This window comes from Scophthalmus maximus, chromosome 22 (genome assembly GCF_022379125.1).
Source record: "Scophthalmus maximus strain ysfricsl-2021 chromosome 22, ASM2237912v1, whole genome shotgun sequence".
Classification (NCBI taxonomy): domain Eukaryota; kingdom Metazoa; phylum Chordata; class Actinopteri; order Pleuronectiformes; family Scophthalmidae; genus Scophthalmus; species Scophthalmus maximus.
The window spans coordinates 7,455,001-7,473,311 of NC_061536.1; the positions used below are offsets into that span (position 1 = coordinate 7,455,001).

Here is an 18,311-nt window from a genome sequence, read left to right on the forward strand (position 1 = left end):
GAAGGCATGGCCCTCTAAATGTGAATTATCTGAGCTTCTAAGGGTCAGTTTTAATTAAACAGTTCATTGAGTCTGCTTTAAACTTTTTTTGCCCTCAGAGGAGAGGTCAAGGATTCTACCAAACCAGACCCATTTGCATTTGCAAGTCTGTGAGAGTCGCTGATTGGTCTGGTTTCCTGAGATTTTTGTGATATTGATAAATTCATTTGATGCAATTTTATGCATTCTTTTGATTATCTTCCTGCTGGAATTAACTTAAGTCGCTTTTGACAGCATCAGTTAAATGAATGTAATATAATGTAATATTGGTGGTTACATTTTTTATGGTCATTTCATTTATCTTTCCCAAAATACACAGTAAAAACAAGAGCACTCAAGAGGGTGCAGAGCTCCACCAGGACTGAGCTCCAATCCCCCACCTACATGCTGTTTCACTCAAAACTGGCATCCCCATCATCATTAAAATGTTATGAATTTATGAAGACGTGACTCAAAATGTCAAGTTTTTCCCTGTCTTGCCTCGGTGAAGTATACTTCCAAAATATTTCTGGATCCAGATCTGGCAACCTATGGAACCCTCCCAAAATTTGATCACCTGTTACCATGGCAGAGACCTATCTTGATGCGAATCCATCCAAAAGTTTCTGGGTAATCCATCTAACAAGCAAACAGACGAACTGAGCCAATCACATAACCATCTTGCCAGGGGGCAACAAACATTACATGGTCCAAAGAACTGTGTGTGTGTGTGTGTGTGTGTGTGTGTGCTTTATGTATGTCATTCAAGTCACGTGTGCTCTGAAGGCAGCAGTGAAAGTTACTACCAGCATGTGGATGTGTTGTGACTGTGCCGCGGCTTGTGTACAGCCCGACTGGTCCGGCAACATTGTGGCATGTCACAGTGGTGAAGTATAGTGGACTGAGGCAAAACCTGTTGGTTTGGACAGAAAAAAAAAGGGGAAAGCGTGAGGAGGGGTAGCTGACAGAGGAAGTGGCTGATGGGGAAGATGAAATCCAACTTCCTCTTCCCTCAACAGCCTCCAGAGAAAGAAGGAGGTCACACTAACCCCTGGCAGCAGCTGCTTTGTGGGAAGGTTTGTTGCCAGATAGGTTTTCACGAGCCAAGCAAGGTGGAATAACTTGTCTTTACCCTGACATACATCTTCAGAAATTATTCTTTACCCTGGCTTAACACCGACCACTAATTTGCGGTTATGTAGTGACAAACATAAACTGCAGTGTGAGAGAGAAAAGATTAATTTTTTTTTAAATACAACTTGGCTGAGCTGAAATTGAACCCAAAAAAAAGCCCTTGTGGCGGGAGGAAAAGACCCAAATGGGGAAAACAAAATCTCAGGCTGTCTGCGGCAAACCCCTGCTCGTTCATATGCACAATGGACAACCAGATAATATTCTCCACTCCTATTGAATAGCTGACACCTGGAAGATTTGCTTTCACGCAGGCCCTGAGGCCGGTCAACCCCACCCCAAACCTAAGCTAGCAAGTCCCTGCACAACAACCTCCAGGGTGGGGGAACTTGAGCAATGTATGGCTTTTGTCAACCCCCCCTCCTTTCTTTCTTTTTTACTCTTTGCCCCCTTCTGAAAGCATAATCACATCCTTCTCTCTTGAGAAATATTTCCCCCTTTGACAAAAGACAGAAGGGATAAGGGATTGTCTCTCTTCTTATGATGAGAGGGAAAAAAAAGGGAGAAGGTGGAGAGGGGGGGGGGGGGGGGGGGGGCACAATGGCTGGTTAGAGACTTTTCTCACAATGATAAGATTTCTCTCAAGGAAGTCATGACATGGGTGTTAGTGAATACATACACACGCACACACACACACACACACACACACACACACCTTGTGTTTGCTTTGACCAATTTATTATTACTAATAAAGATGAATAAACTAAGGCATCTCACAGACAAATAACTGTGATTTCATCCTTTTCTCTATAGACCAGTTGATATTTTGGACTCAACCTTTGCGGAAGCAAGTGGGCCTTTGTTTTTGGGCTGTTTATTTGCACATTAGTTGAATTTAGTCAAATTCTGAGCAGAGGAGAACAGCTCCACTGTTCCCAACCCTGAACCACAGTCATGAATAGAAAAGATAAATACCTGATATGGTCACAATAATCATATTACGGTCTGCACGGGCCATACTACTGCAGTGTTTGTATAGCTTTGATTAAAATAAATGATGTTAAATGCTTAACAGTAAAAATGGGTGTCTACTACTACTGGGGCAGTGGTTCACGAATAAGGTCTTTGAATCGGGGTTATTATGATAAATATTGTGGATGCTGGTGGCACTGAGACTCTTGCTGCACACAACTGCAGTCCGCTTCCATACCTGCCCCCTAGTGTTAACTCTGAGCAAACATCTCTTTTATCATTTTCCTCTCAACGCAAAATGTTACAAATAGTTCTGGTCCTGCACAAACATACCGCTCAAAATAGCTTGAAAATCTCATGGTAACCAAAAGCAAAAGTAACGGGAGGTGCAAAAGTTTCAACATATAGAAAATCATCTCTACAAGAGCACACATTTAAAATGTTTTGCTATAATTTGGGTTGATCGGAGTATAAAAACACTAAAGAAAGAATGCACCAGTTGGGCCTGCAGACATTTCCATGTATTTTAAAATGTAGGTATCTATGGCTGTAAGAAAAAGGTGAGAAATAAAACAATGCTCCTCAATATTGGTTGTTCTTTTCAAAGAAACATAACCATGATCAAATAAAAAGAAGGTATCGTTGCACGGAATCTCTTTTTCAAATGTTACTTTGATTACAAGTACATTCTTCAAGCTCCTGTGCATTTCTTAAAAGATAAAATAAATGTGTTAATAGTCAAATGTAATTTTCCCAAACCAATAATAAAAGACCATTACCCTTGGGTCTACAAATATCCTGCACCACAACAAAACATCCTACTATTCTGTATAGTGGTAAAGGAAACAGTAGATAAAGAAGACTTGTTGTTGATGATCACTACAATACATATAATATAAATTTATATTATAATTTATACTAATGTATCAGCTTGAAACAGCGGTTTGTCTTTCTCTCATTTTGTGTATATGTAATAACCAAACTCTGCCGGTCGGGGGCGACATTGTCAGCGTCGCGTATTTGAAACGAAACCTGGCGGCTTTCCGGTGCATTCACGGACTCCTGTAATCTTAGAACATGCGCAACACTGATAGGTTATTTGTGCTACTCTGCCATTCGCATGAATTGAAAATATGAATTTTTGTTGTATTTTTTAAGATGGTTACGTTTGGTTAAAAACACGAAAGCCTTGTTTTTGTTTAACACGTGGAGTGCACGAGAATCTTGCGAGCGTCTTTAAACGCATCATTAGCATTCGGTTGTACGTGAACTGAGCAGCTGTCACACTTGAGTGTGGGCACCTGGCGAGCATCGAGCCAACGACGCGTACTCTTATTTCAAGAGCCAAGAGGTGAGAACTGCCGTCCTTTAAGAACATCATACACAATAAAGGCAAGCTACAACACGACGTTATCGTCAACCACGCGCCGAAGGAAATATCAGTCGTGGTAGTTAGCCGGTTAGCTAACGAGATAGCCCCAGGGAGCTAGGGTTAGCATGTGGGCTAACCATGTTAGAGCCGACCGACGCTTGTCGTTTAGCTCCGGCTAACAGCTGGATTAGTTCAGGACAAATCGAACGGCTCGGTCGATGGCCGTGAGCCAGATGTGATGTGGTAAACGTTACGATGTTGAAGGACCAATTTATGAAAGTTGTAGTCCGAACAGTGCACGTGGAGGCGAAGGGGACACAACGTATGAGGAGAAAACAGTAACTGCTAACATGCTAATTCGTGTGAATCCTCTCACTGGCTCAGCATCTGAAGAAATGTATCATAGTAACTGATGTGTTACATTGAATACACCCGTGACCAATACAACAGCTTTAAACCAGCTAGATAAAGTATGAGGTTGATAACATCATACCAGTTAACAGACATAGAGAACAGCGGACTATTAATAGAAGTTACTAGTAAGCGAGGCAGGATTACCAACCGGGCAAGATGGGCGACTGCCCCCAGTCTGAAGACCTGCAGGGGTCCTGAATACCCCAGGTTCAGTCTGTGGTAACTTGCTTGATTGAGCAATTGTCAAGAAAGAACTATAATTAAGTAACTGACAAGTGCCTTATTGTGCATTATTACTTGATATTGTTACTCTGCCTCGAAGTCAAGGGGCTCGCGGCTCATTTGAATCAAGCCAGACTAATAAAGTTTGCATTTGTCTGTTCCCACTGTAGTTGGAACTTTTAGCCTCAAGTCCGGTTCACACACCCAACCTTCACCTCCATCCATCTGAACCTCTTTCGAGGAAGGATCTCATTGAAAGTGCCATCTTTGGGGTATTGGCCTGGACAGGAGAAACTAGTATTTCATTAGAAATCCCCATTTGGTTTTTCTGAAGAGGGTAAGAGAGAACATGTTCCTCTGATAGCACACCCAACGTGCCAAACCTGGACCGGGTTCCAAGAAACGGCTCTGTTGCCGTTGCTAACTGAAACCTGTATTTATTTATTTTTAAACAACAGTCCATGTGTCACATTTAAGGTGGTTGCAGGTTACCAGATAACTGAGTACAGTTGCTTCTTGGAACGGGCCCATGTTCAGCCACTTTGCTAAGCATTTCCGACGTTGTTGAGGTTCCCTTGTCCGCAATGTCTTTCATGAATTGCACAATCCCAGCCCTCATGTGAGTCGAGGTTTTATGAGCCTGCCTGCCTGCTTATTGTGTTTCACCTGAACCACCTTCATTTAAGTTGAGGTTGGACTGGAGCTTTATCTTGTTTGCATTGCCTGACCCTGGCTGACTGGCAGCTGTTGGCTCTTTGCTTGCTTTTAAGAGTCTTTGCTTCCATTAAACTGCAACAAAAATGGATACAAAAAAGCTGTCAAATTTCCTGTCTTATAAACCATAATTTGTAATCGTCGGTCCAAAACTTTACCTTTGGTATCACTGTAAATGTGGTTTCATGCATCCCTTTTCTGTGAGAACCACAATTAACTATCAATGGGCTTTTACTAACTGACTTGTTTATGGTAGATTTGTATCAGCAATAATAAAAAACAATGTCCACAACACCAATGTTTATCAGTAAACTTTAAGCTGTTTTTTTTCTCCTCTAGGCTTTGTGACCATGGCACGTGGACATCAGAAGATACAATCTCAACAGAAAAATGCCAAGAAACAGGCAGACGCTAAGAAGGCCAAGGGTCATGATCAGAAGACGGCAGCCAAGGCGGCACTAATATTTACCTGCTTAGTGTGCAGGGTGGGTATCAAGCCTGGTTTATTATGCTGCAATTTCTTCACTTTAGATTTTTTATGAAGTTCTTTGGTCACTGAGAAGTCATATTCATCAACCAATGTTCCACTTAAGACTTGTGCCATGTCCTTAAATTATAACATAGTTATTGTTGGATATATCATTCCCTTCTGCAGTCCCAGATGCCAGACCCAAAAACCTTCAAGCAGCATTTCGAGAGCAAGCACCCAAAATCTCCTCTGCCCCCTGAGTTGGAGGGAGTGGAGGCATAAACAGTCACCCTGGATACCGAAAAGAGTTTTTCAAGGCCCTGCACCAACTCTGCAATTGTCTCAGTCTTGACAGCAATGGATGATTTGATGCAATCCACATGAAGCAGTTTACTTCATTTAGGCTTTAACAGGCCAGGTTGCCTTTGATGCAATTCTTCCTGTCTTCCTGTCCTGTTTCTGCTTGTGTTAAAATACTAATTTGGGTTAAACCCAAATGCTGGTTTTGATTTCAGGGTCACTGACAAACTTTATAATCCAGGTGGTGATGATACATTTAATTTCTGGCTTCAGTCTCAGATTCTCAGAACAAACTCCTCACTGCCCATGGTGTGTTGTGCACATAGTAATATTTTTTTGCTGCTAGATCTTGTAATTTTTTATCTAAAGCTTTAATAGATTGAGTGTATGATTAAACCATTATAGTCAGCATGCCACATGAGGTAAACTGTGCCAAGCACAGATTTGAAATGGAGGGGACATAGACAAAATGATTTAATTCTAATTTTCGATTTCTGTTTTATTAGTAATTGAGTATTGAATAAAATGAACGCAGTGAGAGTTTTCTTTTCTGATAACAGTCTGCCCACAGTGCTGTTTGCCTGTTGTACTGCAATCTTTCATCCCCTTAATCATGGTTTTATGTTGGGTCATATAAATGTGAAATTTTCATTTCCAAGCTGCTACATGGATTACAAGTATTCAATAAAATTTTACTGGAGCTCGTCAACAACATTTATACGCTTGGGAAAATGATGTATTATAGCATTTTATTAAATTTTACTTTGTTGTATACCTGTGTAGTGTTTCTTTTAATTGTTTTCTGTGATAATATTTTGTTAGATGATTTGTAAAGAGAACCTTTATACGTGGCTGTAGGGGAGACTTAAAAACTCAGAGTAATTTACATCTAATTTGATCATCCCTGTAGGCTGTGTTTATAATCTGAAATTTTTTATGAATAAATTATCCTTTATGTGATGTGACACCATACCGACACAGTAAACCACAAAAGTCATAAAAGTTTGCATATTTACTGCGCTTGGAGGTATAAACATCTGTTGTCAGAGATATTTATGATTTGATTATACATCAACATTAAAACATTTTTTTCCTATTGGGGTTTTCTTTAGTCAACATGGCTGTTCAAAAGAGAAACACCTTAAATCAACAGAAAAATCTTTTCTACCAGAGGTACAGTAAAGACAAATATAAAAGCATCTTACAGACACATTTGAATTGTAATTATGTTTTTGCTTTGAGTAATTTGGATAAATACCTCTGGTGGACAAAATAGAAAAAAGGATAAACCCTCCAGGATAAACTATAGAAAACACCAGAACCAAAACAGAAGCAGATATTGAAATTGTAACAGAACATACTGTATATCGGTGACGTGATACTGAATATGATATCAACAGTCATGAAAACTTTGTATCACTTGAACTGCTGACACTGTCACTAGTAAACAAAAACAAAGAATCCTGTCTGAACCCATCGGTCAATAGATCATCTGAAAAAGATGATGTTGACATGATGTGTCATCACAAAAAGCATTCAATTTGTTGAATTGTCTTTTCTCCAGCTCTGACAGATGCACCAATTCAGCTCAATCGGTAACCGAAAAGACTTAAAGGAACCACATAATTACTTTTCATGTATTAGAAACTTGCCTTATATTTAATTTATCCTTAAAGGCCACAAAGCCATCTTCTTTTTTTCTCTCAATGAAATAATTTTAGCATAAATAGGGCTCAATTTGAGCACCTTGGCTGAATGAGTCACGACCCACATTCTTTCTTCCATGTCCTCACACATGAGCCACCTCCTTCCTTCCTATCTGTAGCCTTGTGAATGAAGGAACACAAGACAAGTTCATTCATACAAACAGATGCACACACACAACACACACACACACACACACACACAACTACGAGCTCTTGTGTTACAGCCCATGAGTTTTAAATCTAAGAGCTCTTTTTGCTACAGCCCTTTTATTTTATCTAGGCCCAGGTCTGACAGGAAAGCAAAGAATGAAATGACTTGTCTTAATAAGTGAAGGAATTAATTAGATTCCCACTGGCTGTAGATTATCTATAGCCAAGTTTGAATATCATCTTAAAGAGATTAAAACATGATCTAGTGTCATGGCACTGGTGATAATGAAACCCTTTAACACTGTGGCTTTTGCCTTTATGTAATTTGTTGATATGCATTTTTAATTTTCAGGAAAACAACTCAGGGTTTTGAACCACACTGGTCAGTGACTACAATGGCAACAGTGATGTTGTATTAGGAATATCTTCATCTGTGCCAAAAACAAGTTCCCAGACGCCCAATGGCATCTAGTGCATGACCTGTTTCACACTATAACCCCACCCAACACTGAGGGAACCAAGGCACACCCTGATAAAAAGCTGATTGTTGGAAATAGCTCGAATAGCCCCAAGGGTTTAGGGAATTTGGAAGAGCATTTTTTATTCAATCAGTATCATAGGTCCAGCTCGCCTGATGACCCCAAATATTTGTCTGCACTCTTCACGGACACAGAATTTCACACTGAAACCTTTTTTCTTTTTCTTTTTCTTTTGTTCTCTTGTAAGGCAAGTCAAGGGGCATGACCTCTGAGGGCCTCATTAAAGCTGTCTCATATTAACTAGTAGAACTAGATAAACCGGGGTGGTATCTGGACTACTGAGCGGGCCATGGCATTCCGATGACACTGCCTGTCAAGCCAGTGAGATGGCTGATGTACTTTAGCCTAAGCAGATATGTATAGATTTACTGTAAAGCCTGGTTAAGCAGTCAATCAAGTGTCCTCTCTTGGCATGGGCGAGGATAGGATTCAAAGACAGTTTTAAAGTACATTAGGTCAGGGTTAAAAATGATGTCACGTCTCAGGGGGCTTAGTAGATTTAAGAGGGGCATAGCCTGTAACCTACTATAGGGCTTAGTAATGATTATAAACATCCTACTTCCACAGGATTGCACATCAAACTTGTGGAACATTTCATTAGCTGTGCTGATAAGTATTTTGTTAAATTATGTCAATTTAATATGTCTGTGTGTAGGACAAAAGTTGGTCCATGACATACCATTGTTTAGGCCCACAAGTACAATTAAATCAGCAGAAATACAATGCAACATCTGTATTTAGACCGAAGGGAAGCATACCGTAGTCACTGGTTTCATTATTTTTTTATTGACAAATCAATTGATTGTTATAATAATAATAATAATTTAAATGTTATGTCACTATTCTCAGGAGACATACATGGGTTTAAGTCAAACCAATGGTCGTGTTTTTTTCGGACTTTAGGACACGTGTTCAGCAGGAAAAAAAGATTACAGATATTTGAAAAGGTAACTTCGAGCCAGCCCCGCCCCACTTCCGGGTTGGCTCCCTTAACTTGTGAAATAATATTTTTAAGCAAAGGTCCCCTTACTCTATTCCCTTTGAGTCGTCGAACCAGAATTTTATTTTTCTGTCCCCATTTTAAAAGCCAGCTAAATGATGCAATAAAATCTGAAGTTCTCATTGTCATGCCGAAAGTGGAATTCACAAACTACATCTCCCGCGAGTCTTTGCGGGTGTCGTTGGGCTCATGGGACGTGTGACGTGTAACATTGTACTTTTACAGTTAAAATAATTCGCAAAAAAAGCGTCCTATACGTGTTGTCTACTTGAAGAATCGAACCAAATTAATCCATCTGTTGGACATTTTGGGAAATCTTTGAAAAAAAGTCCGCTGCGTGATTTTATCCGGCTTTCTTTTCTTGGCCGTAAATCTGGTTGCCCCAGCAACACGACTCTGACGTCATCCGTCCCGGCGCGACCCTGCCGCTGTGTCTTTGATTGGAGGGAAACCCCGTGGACGAGCGGGAGAGATCATCAGCTGTGCGGCCGGGAATCACGAACTTCGTAGTCGAAGGACACACACAGGTTGGTTCACGGCTATTCACCGCTCACGGGTCGGTTGTACGTTCGACGGGAAAATCGGTAGGTTTGCTTTTGTGCGCAGGGGGGGAAACGTTTTTCAACCGAGCACGAATCGCTTGCCACTCACTGTGAGCGTGAGCCAGCAATGCTCCGCTGGCCGGTCATTGTTCTGCGCTGCCTGAATGGGAAGCACTCGTTGCACTTTAACCCATCTATTGCGTTTTTTTCTTCGCTCGCCGTGTTTAGGAGACACCTCTTCTGATCACACCGAATTAGCTCACGGGCACGAGGCGGCCCTGAATCGGACGCTTAACGTCCGCAAAGCCGATAGCCGCGGTTTGGCTTTCCGGGAAGCGAAAAAAGGGCGTTCACTGTGGACTGAGCTACAGCGAGGCTCCGTTCATTCCTGCTCGGCCGACTCGGTGACACGTTTGTGGGACTCGTCTGCCATTTTGTGGCGTTTTCAAGCATTCCACCTCACACTGCGAACATCAAAGGCGAATATTACACGGGCCGACTCGTCGGCGACCATCAGTGTCGTTCACCGGAGGCGCTCGCTCGCTCGGCGGGGCAGGTGTGTGCGTGTGTGTTCCTGCGCGCGCGTGCGCGATAGAGACGTGAAACTGGGTGGCCGACATTCCTCAGAAGGGCGCAGGTGTCTGCGTTGCTGGCCAATCTGACTCGCTGTGATTTTTCTGAAGTGCTCGTCTCCCGGGGTTTTTCGCAAAGCAGCTGGCGAGCAAAGATCTGCAAATTATAATATCGGGTCGTTTTATATATAACCCAGCAGTGCTGCAATTAGGGCTTTATAAAATCCCTTAGCGAGGGAGCAGCCTATCGCTGAAGAAAAGGTGGAGGTCGTCAGGCGTTTCATCAGAGCCAGAGTCATGTTGAGCACATTTGATGATTTCCCTCATCTGTTTTTTTCTTTCTTCTAATGGGTGTCTTTTTTAACGATATTTAACCAGGTATAAGTTCACCAATTCATTTTTAAGGATTTCTAACACGCAGTTGTAATAAGGTGATTTATTGACAGAAAATGTATCAAACTATTTCCATACGAGGCTGTGAGGAGTTTTTTCTTGGTCGCACTATAGGAAATTGATCTGTAGCAGATTTATTTTTAACATTCAGTGGTTCAATATGAGGATTTCCTGCCTTTCCTGTAGTCTGAGGTTGTCCTCTCTTGTGTTCTGGGAAATTGTGATGGACATTGTTCTACTGTTTTTAAGGGACATGTTGTAGACCAAACGACTAATGATTCACAGAGAAAATAATGTCTGGATTCATTTATGGTGAAACTAACAATCAGTTGCAGTCCTAACCAAACATCTCAATAGATGACCCATCTGGTTAATTGTGGAAGAAGTCTACACTCAAATATTGATATAATGGATAATAGAAAGGAAAAACTTTGGCACCTATGAGGCAAGAGCAATCTGCTATTTGCTAATTTCTATCTTGAAATGAATTATCATCAAGCGAGATAATTTCTGAATTAAAACTCCTGTACACATTTAACCGAAGACCTAAGAGACATCAACTACTGTGAGATGATGGAATACTGATAGATAAATAAATAAAAATGCCAGTGAGTCTGACCACTGTACCTTATGCTAAAATGACCTGGAGTTTTTGTACATTTAATATTCTCCAACTATGTTAAAGAGGATTTCTATATTCCCCAATTTCCCTTTTTATCTGGTTGCCATTTTTGTTTCCTCAACCGTGTTTCAAAATTTTAGGAAGTTCCTGAGTCGATATATTTAAATGCATACCTGAAAAATCATGTTATGCAGGAAGAACACGTTCACATGCACTGTTAATCCTCCTGCATTCAAGTAAAATGATCAGCCCCCCATCATGTTGTTCTCTCCTTGTTCCTTCCCTCCCCCAACTCTCTCTGTCTCTGTTGCTGTCTTCTTAATCCGTCTCCTGTCCCCTTTGTTTTGTCCTTCCCAATCTCCCTCTCCTCTTTCGTTCCTTCCTCAGCCCTCACAGGAGCCATGGAAGAGCAGGTACAGAAAGCCAAACTGGCCGAGCAGGCTGAGCGATACGATGACATGGCTGCATCCATGAAGGCAGTTGCAGAGAACGGCACGAAGCTCTGCAATGAAGAGCGCAACCTCCTCTCTGTGGCCTACAAGAATGTGGTGGGGGCTAGGAGGTCCTCCTGGAGGGTGGTGTCCAGCATTGAGCAGAAGTCCGACGATGGCGGTAAGGGCCCTCTGGTCAAGGAATACAGAGAGAAGATCGAGCAGGAGCTGAACGACATCTGCAGTGAAGTCCTGGTAAGAAACAGAAACAGAGAAGACATGAGGTGGAGGGAAACAATTAGAGGCATAACAAAGTTATTTCTAATAGAGTACTCCAATTAGTCATTATGTAAAATATTTCAATCCACACATTTTTATCCGTGACATCAACCCAATGGGAAAAAATGACCATAGAGTGATCAGGCCTTTGGCACTGTGCTAGTGACACCTACTGGTTGGGTGTTTCTCTGTGAATGTGGCAGGGATCTAAGAACCTTTAAACCTTTAGGGGGAAGCTATAAGAGGCTAGATCTGTAGTCTACAAGGCTTGATCAATTTTGGGGAGAAAATTTGCGGAGGAACTTATTTAAAGTGATTTTATTCCTAAGTGACACCTGTAGTAACAGCAGATGCAGTTTAATATCACAGGTCACTGTTAATCTTTAATCAAATTAATCTGCGACTATTTTGATAATCGATTTAATCTGCTCAAGTTGTTTTTATGGAGAGAAAAAAGGTCTTAATTCTGCGTATATTTTCGCAATAAAATGTTAAATGTGAAAATGCAGCATTGAGAAAAGTTCATTTAGCATTAGCACCAACCTCAGACTTATTAGCTGTCGTCTCCAAACATTTTACCGTTATGCTTTCACATGCAGATATGTTTACAGAGATTAGAGAAGCAAGGTAATACAGCATTTTTACAGGAATGTCACCACAGTTTTTGATACTGTCTTAACAGACTTTAATAAAGTATAATCTTTGAAGTTTACAGTTTGTTAGTCTCATGTCCGGTATGTCCCATAGTTCCTCGAGTTTTAAATGTGCTCTGCATCACACTACTTCTCTGTTGCCATCAAATACCTGTGGCATTGATTAGTCTTATTAGGTAAACAAATCCCCACCTGTATCAGTATTTATTTATTTTACTGATTGTGATATTGTTGTCTAAGTGTGCTGGAGCCTTCACAATATGTTAGTGAGACTAGACTAAAACTTCAGCTAAAGCAAATATGATCAGACATCAAGGGGCCTGGTTGCACACTTGCCGATCATTTCAACACTAATGTTGCACAATTCTCACTCGCAGGACCTGCTTGACAAACATCTGATCCCCACTGCCGATGATGCTGATGGCCAAGTCTTCTACCTGAAGATGAAGGGAGACTACCACCGCTACCTGGCTGAGGTGGCCTCCGTAGATGCAAAGAAAGGTGAGTAAAGCAGACTTGCTTGGTTCCTGAAACTGCTGCTGTAATTTTGTCATTACACCGCGAGTAGCTTCTCCGCGCATCTTTGGTGCAATCACTTGAAGAAGTCAGACTGCAGCTATAAGGGGATTATTAACACTCAGGGTTACTGAGCATCATGCAAGATATAGAAACAATTAAATGGTGCCCCCTATTGCTAAAAACACATGCTGCGGTGTGATTGGATGCTTTGTTTCTGTGGTAATGGTCTGCTACACATCTGTTATATTCCAATAAAAGCTTATTTTTAAGGTGAGGAGAGGCTTCAGGTGTTGTTCGTGGTCAGAACACTAACACCCTCCACGTCCTTGACCTAAAACTGTCAGCTAAAGTGCAGTTGAGGGCGGCTGCTGTGTTGCCATGGTAACTGGGCCAACACCAGGTTATCAGGAGTTGTGGGGGTTTTTGGTAGTGACTGTGGCAACCCAGACTGCCTGGGTGATGTGCTTTTTTCTCTCCCTAATTTCAGGTTGTCTTGCGAGTCATTGTTCTTTCAGCACCGAAAAAAAATATAATTTAGAGTGCTGTTGCATCTAAATGGAAAATCCTTATTCCCTTTGGGTGGCTTGTTACCGTTTCTGCTTTTACAGCCTAGTGTTTTCCCCATTTCAAATATCTGCCTCCTGATTTGTCTGTCTTCTATTTGTAGCCATTATCAACAACTCACAAGAAGCCTACCAGGCAGCCTTGGATATCAGCTACAAAGACATGGAGGCAACAAATCCCATCCGCCTCGGCCTTGCTCTGAACTTCTCCGTCTTCTACTACGAGATCGTCAAATCGCCTGAAAATGCCTGCCGACTGGCCAAGAAGGTAAGAGCTAGTGTTTGATTTCTCACTTATGTTTTAATCATTTAACCAAAGGATTGTATTGAAACTAGTTTCAAATCATAATTTTCGGGTATGTTGACCTGTCTGTAACAAATGAGCTCACCTTTGAAGTGGAGGTGTTCATCCTGATTTTTGTTTTGTCTTAGAGCCCTCCTGTTCCTGACATTCCTGACACTGTACATATCCAGTAAATCCCAAAATGTATACCATTCCCAATCAAATGAATGGTATGAATGACCTGAGAAATGTTCAGCTTTTCATTTAAGGGGAACTGGTCTTTGATCAAATTGGAAATTGACTAGGAATTAAAGGAATAATTCCATTTGTTTAGAATTAATTTTTATTTTTTAGCTGAGAGCTTACTGCGAATATTTATCTTTGTACAGTACGTGTGAGGCTTTAGAGGTGCTGGTCGGTGTATTTTGTTAGCTTTGGACAGAGCCAGGCTAGCTGTCTCTATACCTTGTACTAAGCTAACTTGCTGCTGGCAGTAGCTTCATATTTAAAGGTTTGTTATGAAAAGTGGTATTGGCCATCTCATCTAACTCTTGAATAAGAATTCGGGGAAAAAATGTCTATTGCTTAATAACACTGGATTAGACCATTCTGTATTATAAAGACCAGGTTCAACCACATAAGCATATACAGAGTACAAACCCTAATGGATGTAATACTAGCTGCAAGCTTGGACACAAAGATGGCACAGCCCCTTAGCTACATTTGAACAGCTATCGTCAACAATAACAACCATCTTCGTTTTTCAATTTAATATTTCTGTTATTACTCTTTAACATGTTGTGCAGGCATGTTTACTTCCACCTTCAATCTTCAAACACCCAGAGAAAGTCCTGGGTTATTAAACAAAAATATTATCTGCTTGTTGTATCCCAGAAAATGAAGCTGTTTAATTTGTTTTTGGGAGTACTGATGGATGTCTTTGTCTCCTCCAGGCCTTTGACGATGCCATTGCCATGCTGGACACCGTTAAGAATGAGTCCTACAAAGACAGCACCTTGATCATGCAGCTGCTCCGCGACAATCTGACAGTAAGTGTCTGCACCCTGTTTTGGATTAATAGAGGGTCATTAATAGAGGGCTCTGCGCAGTACACAATGAAAGTTAACAAAACGGTAGCAGTAAGATGGTGGATTCCTTGATTACCTCTGAATGATTATACTGTTATTTATTTGTCAGTAGGACAGCCTTTATATTGTTGCCTTCTCCATCCTTTCCTTCCAACCAGTCGAATATGACACACCCACAGATGTCATCATGATTCTCTCTTGAAAATCTGACATTTATTCGGGGTTCCAGCTACGAACAGCTATTTTTCCGTTGGCTGAAATGCACCAAAATTATTATTGAACCAGAACAAAACCTGTTCGAGTTTAGTGGAAAAGAGTGTGCAGTAATCCCAATGTCCTGTGCTTTATTGCAGCTGTGGATGTCAGACGCCCAGGGTGATGGCGAAGGTGATGGCGAGGGTGAGGCAGAGGAGACGGAGCCGGAGCCGGAGCCCACAGAGCCGACGGCTGAGAACTGAGCTTCAGAGAAAAGAAAAAACAAAAACACATTTTTTACCTCTCACCAGCCTAAGTTGCGTGTGTGGTTGTGTGTGCACATACATGCACAATATGTATGTTTACACTCCACTCACAATGTGTAAAGTACAGTATGTGTGTGCATACATTCAAGTGTGCGTGTGTGTGTGCATGTGTTAATTGTATGAGCACCTCCACAGAGAAAAAGAATGGAATAGATCTGTTTTTGCATTACACATTGTGTGAACCAGTGGATGTTTATTTTTTGCTTTTGTCCAAATCCTTCCCTTAGATCAAAAATTTTCCCCTTTCTCTTTAACCTTATTTACTGTAGCAAACTGCTGCTGTTGCAGGAAAACACAATCAAAAAAACAAACACCTGTCATTTTGATAATTTGTCTGCTTTTACTTAAATGGAACATTTTCAATATTTCTGCCTCTTGGGTCCACAAAACTCCTTTGAAATGTACTGACTGTACAAGTGGTCATAGCAGTCTGAATTCACCATGAATGAATTCTCATCTGATGCTTGCGGTGATGATGCAGGTGGCACGATTCACCTCGGTAAAGATCTGTTACCATATTGCTTGTATTCATCCCGCCCTGTCAGTGCCCATGTGTAGCAGGTAGTGATAGTTATGGATGGTACATGTCACTGCTCAGTGGGTTCTAAATGCATTTGGGCGTTAGTAAGGTTTTCTGTATGAATGGCCACTTGCGAAAAACTGTATTTGACATTTTTGTTGAAAGGGATTACATTCCATTTTACTGACATTTCCTGCAATTTCTTTCCATACCACACAAGGTATAGACAGCCTAAGATAAAGTGAACAACCTTATGAAATGGCTCAATACTGTAAATTTTTGATATTTTATCTTTTCAGCAGTGCATAAGATACTTTTGGCCATGTGCTTTTATGTGGCTTTCTACTCTTTTCTATTCGGGTGTTTTTGTATTTTCTTTTTGTGTATTTTATTCCCTTTGACTCTTGATTTGACTCCTGGAATGTATGTGGTTCTCAGTAGTATGGTGTGAGGGATAGGTGTGCTTTGAAACTGGCAGTTTTTGCTTAGGATTTAGCTTGAACCAGGTGGTTTACAGTTACATTTTCCTTCCTTGAAACCACATTGTGAAAGTACAACCTAAAACAATTCTATACATAAATTGATCATAAAAGATAACTTGGTAGCAAGCTGCGTTATGGCCCTTTAGTAGTCACAAACTAGTGCCAGTTTCTTCTAATTACAGTGTCTTGGTTTTAAAAACACAAAAAAAAAATGATGGGATGCAGGATTTGTTATTTGCAAATTACACTGAGTATGTTATTTGGCTTTCATGTAAGTGGAATTAAAACATTAAAATCAAATGTGCTGTGCAAACTGTGGGTTTTCGCTCTGTACGTGTGGAATGTTTTTACAATATAAATGCACATGAGAAGCTGCATCGGGCCACTGTCCTATCATCTGACCAGTCTGACTGTGACAGGGTGATGTCAGCTGCTCGTATTAAGAAATCCTCAGGGACCAGAGGATTTACTGAGTGATGCAGACTGTCACATTAACAGTCAGCGAAGGACCTGCTTATGAATGCCATTGATAAAGCCAGAAATGACCTACATGTGCCACAACATTGTCTTAATGACATCTGTATACAATCTCTAAATATAGACTGATGTGTGTGGCACATCCTTTGATTCATTATATAAATGCAATATGAATGCTGAACCTATAAAAAGTCCTATTACACCCTCCTATTACTCGATAACCTGTGCCGAATCAACAATTCAATATTGGAGCAAAACTGAACATGAGATGAGCTCCCAAGTGTTAAGAATACCTTGTGTTGAGGCAAATACTCAACTTTTTTGGTCTACATACGGATTTTGGACTTTCCGAAGCTAAAGAGATGCTTCTTGGAGAATGAAACACCAGCTTAGTTTATACAAACTGTGATTACATGCCTGATTAATAATGAACTAAAAAAACACTTAAACTAAATAAAGCTCAGTAACTGGATGGGGGAAGCAGAGTTGGGAGTTTCTTTTTTTTGTAGTGGGAGCTGCGCCTTTCACTGACAACACTGCCCTCTCCAGATGGTAATAACTTTGAAGAGCCATGTTGTGTTGCATGTACTATATGTAGATATACTGCTGCAATTTACCATTGTTAGGATTAATAAAGCTGCCAATCTATGATTAGACATTTAAAAGGCAATCTGAAAAGGGATCTGTGTGTTCTATGAAATAGTCACAAAAAAACACTATCTGTCCTGCTGCCCTAGAGCTATTTGTCAAAAGTTCATTCAAAGGTGGACAAGCCCAAGTCTTTTCAAATACAGGTAGGTGTCCAACTTTATTCTCTTCCTCTTTTCACTGCCATGAACATCAAAGGTGCACAAATGTTAACCACATATTTATAAGCAGTAGTAATCCTATCACACTCTAGAACATTTAAGGTCCAATCTTCAATCAGTGGGCCCATTACTTCTGTAGGCGTTTGTGAGCGATACGGATTTGATCAACGGCCTTAAAAGACTAAAAGAAAATCTGGTGGAGTAAATAATGAGGCTCTGTCTTCCAGTTTTACATTGATTGCAGCTGATAATGCTCCTACTGTAATAATGAAGGCTGCACTCCACACTTCTGAAAAAAATGGGAACATTGAATGTGTGCAGTGTGTGTGTGTGTGTGTGTGTGAGTGTGTAATTTCCCTGAATCACCTTACACTTGTACCAAATGAGTAATGTCACGTGTGGTGCTGCAGTATAATGACCAGCCCATGACACCATGTGTGTGTGTGTGTGTGTGTGTTTGTGTTCGTATTCCTCATTGCCTCTGCAATTCAGCAAGTCTAACAGCACCGCACCAAATAACCGGGCATTGTTGTCTTTACAATGAGCCGGT

The 18,311-nt window shown here is 40.9% G+C and overlaps 2 protein-coding genes across 4 annotated transcripts; both read left to right on the forward strand.

Moving 5' to 3' along the window:
- Nucleotides 1–3,203: 3,203 nt before the first annotated feature.
- znf706 (zinc finger protein 706) lies at nt 3,204–6,384 on the forward strand. Of its 2 annotated transcripts, XM_035621155.2 has the most exons (4): nt 3,204–3,472; nt 4,300–4,466; nt 5,183–5,328; nt 5,499–6,384. In XM_035621155.2, exons 3-4 carry the CDS (start codon nt 5,194–5,196, stop codon nt 5,592–5,594), a joined length of 231 nt encoding a protein of 76 aa, XP_035477048.1. In that variant the 5' UTR covers nt 3,204–3,472; nt 4,300–4,466; nt 5,183–5,193; the 3' UTR covers nt 5,595–6,384. The 2 variants fall into 2 exon arrangements, with proteins under 2 accessions (XP_035477048.1, XP_035477047.1); XM_035621154.2 differs by lacking the exon at nt 4,300–4,466 and having other exon boundaries at nt 3,207–3,472.
- A 2,992-nt stretch (nt 6,385–9,376) lies between these two features.
- Nucleotides 9,377–16,788, forward strand: LOC118291852 (14-3-3 protein beta/alpha-B). Of its 2 annotated transcripts, none has more exons than XM_035620308.2 (6): nt 9,377–9,534; nt 11,524–11,822; nt 12,877–13,000; nt 13,686–13,849; nt 14,818–14,913; nt 15,306–16,788. In XM_035620308.2, the coding sequence occupies exons 2-6, from the start codon at nt 11,538–11,540 to the stop codon at nt 15,408–15,410; spliced, it is 774 nt and encodes a 257-aa protein (XP_035476201.1). In that variant the 5' UTR covers nt 9,377–9,534; nt 11,524–11,537; the 3' UTR covers nt 15,411–16,788. The 2 variants fall into 2 exon arrangements, with proteins under 2 accessions (XP_035476201.1, XP_035476202.1); XM_035620309.2 differs by having other exon boundaries at nt 9,438–9,591.
- Nucleotides 16,789–18,311: the final 1,523 nt, after the last annotated feature.